This window comes from Equus asinus, chromosome 7, assembly GCF_041296235.1.
Source record: "Equus asinus isolate D_3611 breed Donkey chromosome 7, EquAss-T2T_v2, whole genome shotgun sequence".
Classification (NCBI taxonomy): Eukaryota; Metazoa; Chordata; class Mammalia; order Perissodactyla; family Equidae; genus Equus; species Equus asinus.
This window is the reverse complement of record NC_091796.1, coordinates 12,229,995-12,243,841: the sequence shown is the minus strand read 5'-3', so window position 1 is coordinate 12,243,841 and position 13,847 is coordinate 12,229,995. Positions and strand designations below refer to the sequence as shown.

Sequence of the window (13,847 nt, the reverse complement as noted above, 5' to 3'; positions counted from 1 at the left end):
AGATTCAACCCATTGGTAGCACAGAGTAAGATTTTTTTTCTGTGTGTGGAAGATTAACCCTGAGCTAACATTTGCAACCAATCCTCCTCTTTTTTGCTGAGGAAGACTGGCCCTGAGCTAACATCTATGCCCATCTTCCTCTACTTTATATGTGTGGTGCCTGCCACAGCATGGCTTGACAAGTGGTGTGTAGGTCCACACCCAGGATCCGAACTGGTGAACCCCAAGCTGCCGAAGCAGAACATATGAACTTAACCACTGCACCACTGGGCCAGCCCTCAATGTAAGGTTTTTAAAAGCAAATGTGATTGTGACACACTCCAGCTTAAAATAAGATTTCCATGGCTCCGCATTGTCTACAGACTAACATCACTGAGTTTCTCTGACCTAGCTTTTCCCTCCCAGTTCCACCTTCTCTCTCTCAACTCACAGCATACTTCAGCCAAATTGATGAGTTGCTCTCTCTTAGACTCATCCTGCTCTGCCTTACCTGCTCTCATATGTGTTGCTCCTTCTGACTGGAGTACCTCTCCCCAGAATCCACAATTGATGTCTTTGTTTTGTATTCAAGACTCACTTCCTTTCCTCTGTGTCCAAGCTAGGTGCTATTCCTATGGGTCCCATAACACCTTGTGTAAAACAGCCTTGAGCATCATTCCTGGCTGACTTGTTTATTTCATGAGTTCATCTCCTTGTCCATCTCCTTCAATAGACTCCTGCTTTTGGAGGCAGGGACTGAGCAGTATTTTATCATTATGTACATAGCACCTCATAAATGCTGATGTGACATAGAGAATGCATGTGATACATGCATGCTGAATGAACCCATAAATGTTTGAATGTTCTCATTAGTAGAAGAGAACGTTTGATTTTACTTTTGTCATTATCCATAATTAGTATTTTCATTGGGTCCTGATTTTCCCATTTCCTAAGATTCTACAGTTTTAGGATATTTTTCAGAGATCCAGCCAATCTCTTTAATTTTTCTGGAAAATGAATATGACAGAGGTTAAAAGCATTTAAATTATATTTTCAGGTTAAGAGCCCTGGAGCTATATGAGGGCTCTAGAAAAAATATCAGTGTATAATGAGTTTTAGAATCTGTCTAAAGATAGAAAAAAATATTATAGTAGAGATGTCAAGAATACTTTATTTGTTAAAATTCACTTTAAATTTCTGTTAAAATGCTATAGTTATCTAATTTATCTCAATCACACACTTGGATTTTATTAATTACAAATCTTTATTTATCCTTTGTTACTATAAATAATTGAGTGGGTTTATAAGTGCAAGTTCAAATTTTGACCTGTTACTGGGGATCTGCATATCTCTCTGATTCTATGGCACATAGATCCAGACAAAATGATAAGTTGACTTCTCTCATCCTTTAAATCTTAGCTTAGCTGCCACTTCTAATGACATCCGTCTGTGATCACAACCAGACTGTACTAGTATCCTGTATTTTTCCCATCATTTCACTTTTTAAAACATAAATTATTTTATTTCTTTGCTAGAAATAGTTCAGAAGCATCAAATGTGCTTACATAAAATCCAAATGTTTCTCATAGCCCGCAAAGGGAGGCATGTTTTGATGCCTGCTCACCTCTCAAAGGTATCAGGCTGTCTGATCCTTCATTAACCCACTAGGAAGAGCCACATGGCCTTTCTTTCTATGAGTTTCCAACATGACACTCTGTTTCTAGAACATTCTTCCTGCATCCTTTCACCTGTTGGGCTTATACTGTCCTTTGGGCCCCAACTTCAGTGTTACCTTCTCAGAGGCAATGTCCTCACCCACTGATTATTTCCTTTATAGTGCTTATCACAATTTGTAAACATATATTTGTTTACCTTGCTCAAATATAAAAGCGTCTTGAGAGTAATGATTTAATGTCTTTCTTTTTTAAACCAGTATATTCTGAGGACCTAGTATAGGGCGCACAGGAGGGAAAATATTTTTGGATGAATCTGTGAATAGTACTTATCATAGTCCACTGTTTATTTTACTACCTTTGTCGTGTATTTTAAGCCTTTCAACAAGAGGTTCAGTATCTCTGTTATTCATTATTCTATCATCCAAAAAATAAAGTACATATCAAATAAATTAACAGAACTAACAGAGAGTTATCAAAATCACACGTGTATGAATGGTAAAATTTCTTTCTTTCTGTGCACCTGTTATATGGCTCTTACTTTAGCAAGAGCCAAAGCAACAGGAACTGAATTGTATAAGACATTATTATAGAAGTTTGCAATATGTGACATTATTTAACAAAACCAGATAGTGCTTACTATGTGTAGCACCATTTAAGCACTTTACAAATATAAACTCACTTAATCTTCATAAAATAACTATGAGGTGGTTCCTTTGAGGTAAGTACTATTATTATCTCCATTTTGGAGAGAAGGAAATGAGGCAGGGGGAGGTAAGATATCTTGCCTAAGTCCACATATCCAGTAAATAAAGAAACAAGGGTTTAGAGTAAGTTTTCGGATCTTAAATAGGCAGGAGAGGTGGATCTATGGAAGGGATTTGAGGCACATTCCAGGGATTACAGTATAAAAGAATTGGTTGATAGAGGTATTGGGATGAGCAGGAGGTGAAGACAAGGAGGAAGTGAATAAGTTGGAGGAAAAGGTGATCTGGGAGTTTGTGGTCTAAGTCTGGAAACTTTGAATGTTATATGAGTGAGAGACAATAGACCAAAAAGTCGTAGTAAAAAAAGTGGTAGTACCAAATAATAAAAATGATAATAATTACCGTTTATTGTACATTTACTATATTCTGAGAAGTCCATACATTTTTATTATCAATAAAAACTATGAGTAGTGGGGGTCGGCTCCGTGGCCGAGTGGTTAAGTTCGCGTGCTCCGCTGCGGCCGCCCAGGGTTCGGATCCTGGGCGCGGACATGGCACTGCTCGTCAGGCCGCATTGAGGCAGCGTCCCACATCCCACAACTAAAAGGACCTGCAACTAAGATGTACAACTATGTATCGGTGGGGTGGGGGGGAGCGGTTTGGGAAATAAAAAAAAGCAGGAAAAAAAAAAAAGATTGGCAACAGTTGTTAGCCCAGGTGCCAATCCTTAAAAAAAAAAAAAAAAAAAAAAAAAAAACTGTGAGTAGTCATTGATAAATATAGTCTGGTTATCCAGAGAGATAGATGGGAGATTTGATGTCAGTCCTCAGCAGTCACCATATATAGGAGGTAGTTGAGTTCTTGAGTTTCATTGAGTTCACGTAGGAAAAGCATTGTATGAAAAGGAAAGAAACCAAGTACAGAACTTGAGGAAGATTTACCATAAGTACTGCTTAGAGAAGAGCAGCTGCCAAACAAACCCTGGTTTTAGAGGAGAGAGTAGAACTTTAAGTGTCCACAAGAAGCTCCATAATATTCTGTTGAATTACTTCACTGAAACTTATCTGTGTTGTATTTCCTGGTTGAAGTTCTCTGTCAAATATGGCAGATATGCCATGTAAACAAAGGGCTGAAAAGCACCCATTGGATTTGGCAAATGTCAAGATCATTGGTAACCTTAGAAAAACCCAAATTTCTCTGGTTTAGGAGCAATCAGGATATAAGAATGTGGAAATATGGAATAGGCTGCTTTTACAGAAAAGAAAAGCCAAAGAAGTGAGTGTAGTTAAAGAGAAATTATTGCTTGTAAAATTCTCACTTCCTGACCTCTCTGTTTCTGGATGAGAGTACGGCGCTCTGGTGGAGCAGTAGGTGTGGAGAAAGCGGCAGGAGTTAGAAACTGACGCGGAAAGGAGTTAGGATGTTTCTCTGTCATGTTGTTTCTGATCTGAAGCCACCAAAATTCAAATTCAATTTAAAATTAAAAGAAAATTAGAGAAACTTAGTGCCAGACAGAGAAAATATAACAAATTTTTAATAATAGTTATGCAAATCAACAGGATCAAAGAACAAGAAAGTGACGGGGAACAGGATCACAGTGAAAAGTTAAAAAAGAGAAAGTGTTTGAAAGGCTAAATTCTACTTACACATTGATGTGGACAATTGTTTATAATGTGAACTTGTATACATACTGTGCTAGCAGATTTTTCATTTAGAATAGGTCATTTTTCAGTTACACCTGATAGATACAGTAATAATTGTAGTATAATAGCTATCTCATTGTTCAATATGTCATTCAGCAATGAAACCTACTATAAGAATAGTATATCTTAAGACCATAGGCAATTAAGGTTTTTCAAGTATTTCTGAATCTTTTGTTTAGATCAGCTATCCAAAAGAAATAAATTGTGATTCATAAGTGTGAACCACATATGTAATTTTAAATTTTCAAGTAGCCTCATTAGCAAAAAAAAGAAACAAGTGAAACAAATGATAATATATTTTATGTAGTATAAACAAACTATTATAATTTTAACATGTAATCAATAAAAATTATTACTATATTCTACTTAAAAAGATTGTCTTCAATATCACATGTATATGTCATGCTTAGAATACATCTCAATTCACATTTCACATTGGGATAGCCACATTTCAAATGTTCAGTAGCCTCATGTGGCTAGTGGCTACCATGTTGGATAGTGAAGATTTAGACAACACTTTTATGACCAATGAGGAATTCTGATTGTTTATAGCGACCATAGAGAAAATAGTGTTTCTTGGTGAAGGCTGGCTCATCCTTCAAATCTTACCTCAATGTCATCTCTTCTGCAAGACTTTCCCTGAGTATCCTGGCAAGAACATGCCTTCCCATACACATTTTCCTAGCATATTTTACATTGCTATATAATTTATTGCACTATATAATAGTTAATTGATTTTTTCTTACACAAAATATTGAACTTCTTAATGGCAAGAGCTATCTGCATATCTTCAGTCACAGTACTTTGTCCATTCTTTCTTAATTTACTCAACAAATATTTATTGAGTGTATACTTACTATCAAGTGTCCTTCTCTGTGCTTAAGATACATCTGCGAGGAATAAAATCACTACCCTTAGAGGGATTACAGTTTTAGTGAATCAGCTCTCAGTAAAAATATTGTTGAATTAAATAAAACTCAGGCTTTAACCTTTTGGTGATAGTCTCTAAACAATGGGTTAAACTTAAGAAAGTGATATTTAGGGGCTGGCCCGGTGGTGCAGCGGTTAAGTGTGCATGTTCTGCTTCAGCGGCCCGGGGTTCTCCAGTTTGCATCCCAGGTGCAGACATGGCACTGCTTGTCAAACCACAATGTGGCAGGTGTCCCACATATAAAATAGAGGAAGATGGGCACTGATGTTAGCTCAGGACCAGTCTTCTTCAGCAAAAAAAAGAGGAGGATTGGCAGCAGATGTTAGCTCAGGGCTAATCTTCCTCAAAAGAAAAAAAAAGTGATATTTAACAGGTATAAATATAAAGGCTTGCAACTTGATGTAAAATAAAAACCTTTAAAGGAGTTTTTAGGCTGGCTTGATGGTAGTTTACATGACTGAGTGGTTTCAAATGAACTCCAGACTCAAAATTTAGAATATGTTAAAAATAATTAAATGTATTAAAGGAAATAGTTGCTCTTTAATATAAGTAGCCTTCTCCAGCAGTGGTACCATTTTGTACCACATCCACTAAATTCTGCCAAGTTTTGGGTGCCAAAACTGCATATTCAGAATTCTGACATTTGCAAGCGTAGAAAATCCAGTGCAAGAGATTTGGGGTGCCAATGAGGTGTTGAATTCAAGAACAGCTGAGAGCTACACTATAAGTGCTTTTAGGGCAAATCCAGATAACTTTTAAAGTGTCCGCCATTTTTAAAAAGATAAGATACTTGATGATAGAAGTTTATTGGAGAGAAGGGCTTCTTAATCATAGGGACCAATAATGCTAGGTCTAACCTCTAGGAAGGTGGCTAGGAAAGTAGGACTGAAATACATTCAAGGTGATTCAGTAAAAACCATGTTCCAGTTTGAATATCTGGATAGGTCATGACCACAGTGAAGTTGAGAATAAAGGGGCCCACTCGTTTATAGTATGGTGTGTGTTTTACACTTCCTTGATTTTCTCCATCTTCCCTTCCTTTCTCTCGGTTTTGGGAGAATGAGGGGTTCCGATCTGCATGCTTCTTCATACCTATGGGTGTCTGTACCTTCTTTCAGTGACTTGCATTGCAATTTGTATTATATTTACTTGTGTATACATGGCCTTCAAAGTTTAAGCTGCTTGGATGTAGAGATCCTCTCTTGTTGTGATTTTGCCAGCACCCAGCACTATTTCCTACATACTGGGATACTCAGAAAATGTTGAATTGAACATTATGAAACTGAACTCTAAAACCAGAAATTAAGATCAACATTATAGTTTTACTGCTGCAATACCATTCTGACTTCTTTTCTCACATCTACTCTTCCCCTCTTCCTATCCTTAGTCCAATCAGAATGATTTATTTTTTGGTGAGGAAGATTCACCCTGAGCTGACATCTGTTGGCAATCTTCCTTTCTTTTTACCTAAGGAAGATTAGCCCTGAACTGAAATCTGCACCAGTCTTCCTCTATTTTGTGTGTGGGATGCCTCCACAGCATGGCTGATGAGTGGAATAGGTCCATGCCCAGATCCAAACTCGTGAACCCAGGCTGCTGAAGCAGAACGCGTGAAACTTTAACCACATGGCCACAGGCCATTCCCCAGAATGATTTTGTTTTTTGAAAAACAAATCTGATCATACTATGTGGTACTTAAAACACACTAGTTCTTGGGCCTGCAGGGAGCCTGTGTCTCCAACCTTATCTCCCACCTCTGTTTCTTTGCTCTTGAACCACACTGGCTTCAAATCTTTACTCACTGATTGTGCCAAGAATATTCTCCGTATCACCTCTCCACCTCCATCCAGCCCTCAGCCTTCAGTTACCCTCAGTTAAATCATCTTCATTGGGATGTTTTTCCCCTGATACATGTCCTTAAAAGATCATGTTTCCCTCTTTTAGAATAATTATCACAGTTCTACTTTTCCATTTAGTTCTTATTATTTGATTACTGTCTGTCTGCACCGTTTAATTATAAGCTCCACAAGGAAATGTATTATATCTACTTCTATGTCCAACATTATAGCATGATACCTAATGCATAAATGGTTAACACGTATTGTTAAATGGATATATAAATTCATGAACAGCGAGCATACTGTAAGTACCATGTCTAGACTTCAACTAAACCTAAATCTTTTCTTCTGTCTCCACTCAGTAGTCCAATCCATATGACAGAAAAGACATACGATAAAACCTCTTAAAGTCTAAAATCTTGTGCTTACTTAGGCAGAAAAAATACAGGGATTATCTTTTTAGTCCCTGAAGAGCAGTTAATACTTGTACTATGTAAAGGTTAAAATTTATTTTTTATATGTGCTCAAGAAGTTAGAAATTAATATTTTCCCAAGTCATTGAAATGTTAAATTATCTAATCTTCTAAAACACTTCACACTTTTTTCAGCTTTAGGCAAGATTGGGAAATAACACAGACTCCATAAAATATTAATATCCTTAATGAGTATTATACCTATGGGCCAACACACCCATGGGTGCTCTCGTTTTTCACTTTTGCTGAACGCTACTATCCTTTAGCATCAAAAGGCAAGTTTATTGGTAATGTGAACATATATTTACAATAGAATATAAAAAATGATTAATTGTTTAGGCTCAACCCGGTGGCACAGTGGTTAAGTTCATGCGCTCTGCTTCAGCAGCTCGGGGTTCGTGATTTCGGATCCCGGGTAGGTACGTACACAGCGCTCATCAAGCTATGATGTAGCAGTGCCCTACATACAAAATAGGGGAAGACTGGCACCGATGTTAGCTCAGTGACAATATTCCCTAGGCAAAAAGAGGAAGATTGGCAACAGATGTGAGCTCAGTGCCAATCTTCCTCACAAAAAAAAAGAGAATTGTTTATATATATATGACAAGATTCATTATCATTATATGAAAAAAGAGAATTGTTTATATATATATGACAAGATTCATTATCATTATATGAAAAAAAGAGAATTGAGAATTTTGAAATGTTTTGCCTACTTAGACATTGATTTAAATTAAACGAGCATCTAATTATTACGTAATTCTTACCCTCTTTGTAACCACATTCACCCCTCTTCCCATTCATTTCTTACGTCCTTTTGCTGTACCTCAATTTTGCACTCCAATATGTGTAACCTCCACCTGTCCACCTGTCACAATTCTCTCTGATATTCATCTCTCCATTTTCTCTCTTACTCTGACTTCTCAGTAAGAATTCTTATGTGGCCCTCCTTTCTTTCCATTGCCATTATTTTTATTTTGGGGGGACAATGTAAAAAGTTTCAGAAACCAAAGTTATGTACAATCTAAAACAATTTTCTTCATTCATATGTCTTAAAATGTACTGTGTCTTTCTTTGAGCAAACAGTTGTCACTTGAGCTCTAGGCTTGTATCTCAGTTACCTTCTATGGGAGCACTAAGCTCACAGTGTGATAGAAAATGCAAAGGCTTTGAAAGCAGGTGAAAGTGGAGTGTGTCTCACCCATGGTTATCATGTTTTATTACATTGACCATAGACAGGTTGTTTCACGTGTCTAAGAAAACCATCCGATAGGAAAATACTTCCCCCACAGGATTGCTGTGAGGGTCAAATGATATGTCCTGTATGCAGACCTTCCTTTCTCAGCCTACTGCCTTTTCCTTCTCCCATTTAATCCTTAGTGCACTTGCCTTGCCAAATATTTGGTACCTTTTCCTTGGCTTGTTGCCTAAACACATCTTCACTTGCTGTGTTCGTGGAATTTTGAATTAACATTCCTGGTAGGCTGGAGGATAACAATGAAAACGTCTCTGTTAAACACCAATAAGCTCTTAGCATTCTGCTAACTCTCCTTACATTATTACGCAGTCTCTCTGTCTCTCTTTAATCCACCCCATGAACATTGAAGTTGGCTATAATTGTCATATATAGCTAGGTTCAGTTAAAGTTACTTGCCGAAGATCACACAGCTAATATGTAGAAAGGGTGGACATTTATCCAAGGCCTTCTAACACCAAAGTTATGTATAAGTTTTCAAGGTCCATGCCAGCATGTTACAACAGAAGCGTGTTAATCATTTGTTAATGTGTTTCTATTGCAACATAACGGCGTGGACCTTGAAAAACAAAAGGCTTTGGATTTGGAGAAATGCTAATTCTTAGAAGACAAGAAGGGACAAGAGTTAAGTGGGCATCCACTTAGCAGGGAAGGACAGTGAATACCAGACTATTTATGGGAACAGACTGAGAGATGAATGATATACAAGCACTAGCTTTTGAACTACATGTCTGTTATTTTGATGAAGCCAGTTGAGTACATTCAAAGGGAGTAAATAAGAGCAAAAAAGACAATAGGTGTGTATGTGCCATAGGAACATGGCCAAACAAGCTAAAAAATGTATCTCAGTTTCTAAATTGTAGACTGTCAGTAAAGTTATGGGTGAGCAGTAGGCAAAGGTCAAATGGGAAAAGGGGGGGGAAAGGAAAACGTCATAATAAACAATTAGTTTCACAGCTATTCCCAAAGATCTCCAATGAAACTTTCTTCATCAGTCACATTCCCGTTGATGATTGAAAAGCAGATAGACAAACGTTTAAGAAAGCACATAATTTTCATTGAAGATAATAAAATCATTTTATTTAAAATTAAATATGTACTTAGATTTTTGGGTTTTTGTAAAGCAGATCAAGGTGGAGGATGGAATATGCCTCACCCCTAGTCATTGCATCTAATTACTCTGAGCTACATTGGTGTCCTTCACCGTTTTTATATTTTTATTTTTAAATGTATTCTTAATGTCAAAGTAAAAGTTTACAAGCTATTTTAAATATAAATATTTCAAACTTCTTTAAAAAAAAGTATACTGAGAATAACAGACCCTTTGGGCCTTTTAGACCTTCCAGAAAAAAATTTGGCTGATGCGATAAAAATTGTTAAAAAGATATTTGTAGATAGATAATTAAAGTTAATTCAGTAATTTATGTATTTTTGAACTCCAGAATTCAAGAATACCTTTTCTACTTTATTTTGAGTTAATTCAAGGGGCCATGAAATCTAATGTGTTCCCAATTCAGCTGTCATTCAGTCATTCATAGCCAGAGCAAACTGCTTGTTAGTGTATACTTTTAAAAATACAAAGATTGTACTCAGTTTAAACTCAAAGAACAGTCAGTGTACTTGTTCTCCTTTGCTTTCCAGTGTGATCATGTGCTTTGTTATTTAATTATTAATTTTGATATAGGAAGAAAAATGCCTAATGTTAAAGGAAGGATGGATTTCTTAAATTTGTCTTTAGCTAATGCCGAAAACCTCACAACCTGCATTCTCTCTCTCTCTCAGTACAATGCATAAAGACCAAGTTCAGCATTTGATACTGAAAGTGGAATTCGGTTTATTATAGAGAAGCTTTTAATCTTTGTGTATAGTCTGACATGCTAGATTTTATTTAACAGCTGAGTTTCATAGACAAGTTCTAGGCATTTCTTCAAAGAACCTGATCAAATGCTATAATCCATTTCCTTCTGAAATTGCAGTTGTTAAATTAAACCCAAAACATTTATGATTGTCACTTTGCCTTTCCAGCAATTAAGGAGTTCAAAAAAACCCCATCATGTTTCATGGCTTTGAAATGACTGTATTTATCCTGACTGGCCCTTCAATTTGCTCTATCAAATACTTTGGAGGTTACATTAAAGAGAGAGACATGAATTCTGAACAGGTGTGGAGAAGGGTTTCTTGATGTATAAAAGTGTTCTATTTTAAAGGCATTTTAGCACATCTACTGCTGTGAATTCCCATGTAGGCCAATTCATTTCCCTTTAAAGGTCAGAAAATCTGAGTCAACATCTTAGGCTTCATTATACTATGATGAGGGGCAGTCGGTGAGTTTACTGAAACTTTCTCTTTGCTCTTTCCTTGTTTCAGTGTTGATCCTCCTGATTGTCACCATGAGAAGACGGAAAAAAGAGCCCCTCATTTTTGACGAAGAGAGAGATATCCGAGAAAATATTGTTCGATATGATGATGAAGGCGGGGGAGAGGAAGACACAGAAGCTTTTGACATGGCCGCACTGAGAAACCTCAACGTCATCAGAGATACCAAGACTCGGAGGGATGTGACTCCAGAAATTCAGTTCTTGAGTCGACCGACTTTTAAAAGCATCCCCGATAATGTCATTTTTCGGGAATTTATTTGGGAAAGACTGAAAGAAGCTGATGTTGATCCCTGCGCCCCGCCTTATGATTCCTTGCAGACATACGCATTTGAAGGGAACGGCTCAGTAGCTGAATCACTCAGCTCCTTAGATTCCATCAGCTCAAACTCTGATCAGAATTATGACTACCTAAGTGACTGGGGACCTCGTTTTAAACGACTTGCAGACATGTATGGAACTGGCCAGGAGAGTTTGTACTCATAGCCCTGGAACCTTAATTTGAAATGTACTGAAGGAAAAGTAAAAGCAAAAAACACCACTACATACAGAAAATAAGAACTCCACTTGCTAGAGGAAATAGTTGTAAATATGTCTCCATTTTTACCTGTTTAGGTTTCTGCCTTGGTGAAGCAGATCTTCATTAGACTTATCCAAGGGACTGCACTGACCACAGACTCTGAGCATTTGAAGGCTTTTTGATAAAAAGAAATGCTCAGTGGTTTGTGAATAGATAGCAACTCTCAGATACCTGCAAAGGCACCTAACCTCTATGAGTTAAGTAGTGCCCTGTGTTATCAGCGAACCAAGGATGCCCTGTACATGCCTTCATGGTACTGCCAATGAGAGGAATAGAACACCATGTGCCATTGAAAAGTTCTGGAACTTCCTGCATATCAAAACTTGGGACAAATTTAATTTACAGCGATGCTTTTAGCTTGCTAGATTATAGACTCCAGCAGACTTTTATTGCTGTTGGTTAGCAAATTATATTTTATTTAGTAATATATAAATTCTTAGAAATCCTCCCCAATGCAAGCCAATAAAATTTGGTTTAAGGCAACATAAACCGTTGTTAGGGAAATAAATTATGAAGTGTTCCAAATAAGAAAAAGGTAAATCATTCTTAAAGTTTGCAATCGTTTTGAGATGCTTGTGTAGGTATGAAAAAAAGTTGCTGTCTATTCGTTGACTTTTATTATCTCTTCTGATTTGTACAGGAGAATATCTTTTCTTTTTTATTTGACACATGGTGTTATCGTTATTTTGGAGCTCCAATCTCCACTAAATTCAGGTCCATCTTACTGCCTCATAGTATAAGCTCGTCAGAACATGCTGATTTTTCTTCAGTCTGAGCTACACAAAAGAAATGAAGCATGGAAATGGAGAAAAAAATGGTGCTGCAATTGAGCCCTGTTGCAGTTCACATCTCAGACAGGAGCAGAGCTACAAGGATGCATAAGTTGTGTGAGCCGTTAGAATGTGCAAAACATTGGAATAAAATATTTGTATTTTAGAAAGATTTCAGAGAGAATTGAGAATTTCTTTGAAGCAAGATTTATTTTTCAACGGTGTAGATGCTCCAGACTCCAAACTCTTTTGCTGTATACATATTGAGTAAAAGACTGATTTTTTTAAATATATATCTTAAACAATGTAATGTTATAAATTTGAAAACCCATCTTTAAATTCTGATGCAAATGTGTTCCTCAAGAATTAACCAAGCAATGTATAATTTCTCTACTGGTTTAGATGTGCCAAAGTGAGGAGAACAATTTCAAATGATCATGTGTGTTTAAATTTGAGACGGGCTTCTTAGAAGAAGAATTTTATGACTAAAATGATATTGCCACTTTATCATCTTTTCCTAGATTACTACTAGTTGAATGTGTGTATATTCAGTAAGAATGGAGTTTTTTCTTTCTTTTCTTTAAAAAAGAATTTATTGTTGGATTCCTAAGAAATCTACCGATAGTGGACACTGGATAGGAAATTATGTTCTAAAAGTGCTTCTTTCTGAAAGACAAACACTAGAACCAGAATTTCAATATTTTGATTACATGAGGAGAAACTACGTAGGATTCTGTAAAATTGCAGCCCACCTTTAGAAATGAAGTATGTGAAAGTGGCCTTCAGCTTCATCAAAATAAATAATTCAGTCAATCCAATTATCTGCAAACAGTCCTTTGATTTGAATAAAGTTTTGTAGGCACTGTTTCATGTCTAGCTAGATATGCTTCTTGCTGTATTAATATACATATGATGAAAAAACAACTTTGTAACAGAGGAAAAGATGCTGTTCATGACTTTTAGTCACACATGTTAGTAAGTTTTTCAAATAAATAAAAACCAAAACCATAGTACGCTTACCTAAGTCAATAAAATCAGAGTGTGGTGCAGGAATTATATAGGTGTTAAACCAGCAGGATGCTGAGAAAACAGTTTTGCAATACTCTCGCTGTTGTCTGCAAGAAGATAAAATAGTTTAGTACATTCAGATTGTGATGTCAAAACTGCTGATTGTTGCACATATCACTAAAGGAGGTTTGAATGAATGTATTTTAGAAAAAGAACATCATTATCACTCACCGTACTTTCTCTCCTTTAAAAGTATATATATTTATTTTCTTGTTTTTTTAAATTTTTTTCTCATATTTGCTAGTAATAAGTTGGTAAAAGAAAGGCTCAAATTTAAATAAAGATATGAAATTCTTTCATATACCCAATTGCTATTTTATGTATGGAAGATTATATCAATAGAGTATTGAACTTGATTCAATGGTATTTTTAAAAAATGCTTGATATGGCTGGAAGAATATCCCTTATATTAAGATGGATTTATATGAAGTACTCTAGCCAAGCTCAGTTGTAATAGTGGTGAATTTGTTAGTTTTTTGTTTTCCTCTGAAATCT

At 36.3% G+C, this 13,847-nt stretch overlaps 1 protein-coding gene across 1 annotated transcript in view; it reads left to right on the top strand.

Moving 5' to 3' along the window:
- CDH7 (cadherin 7) overlaps positions 1–13,654 on the top strand; it is a 123,938-nt gene extending 110,284 nt beyond the window's left edge. The window contains exon 12 of the mRNA XM_044774845.2: positions 10,927–13,654. Within this exon, the coding sequence (XP_044630780.1) occupies positions 10,927–11,420 (494 nt within the window). The 3' untranslated portion in view covers positions 11,421–13,654. The remainder of the gene's footprint in view (positions 1–10,926) is intronic.
- Positions 13,655–13,847: the final 193 nt, after the last annotated feature.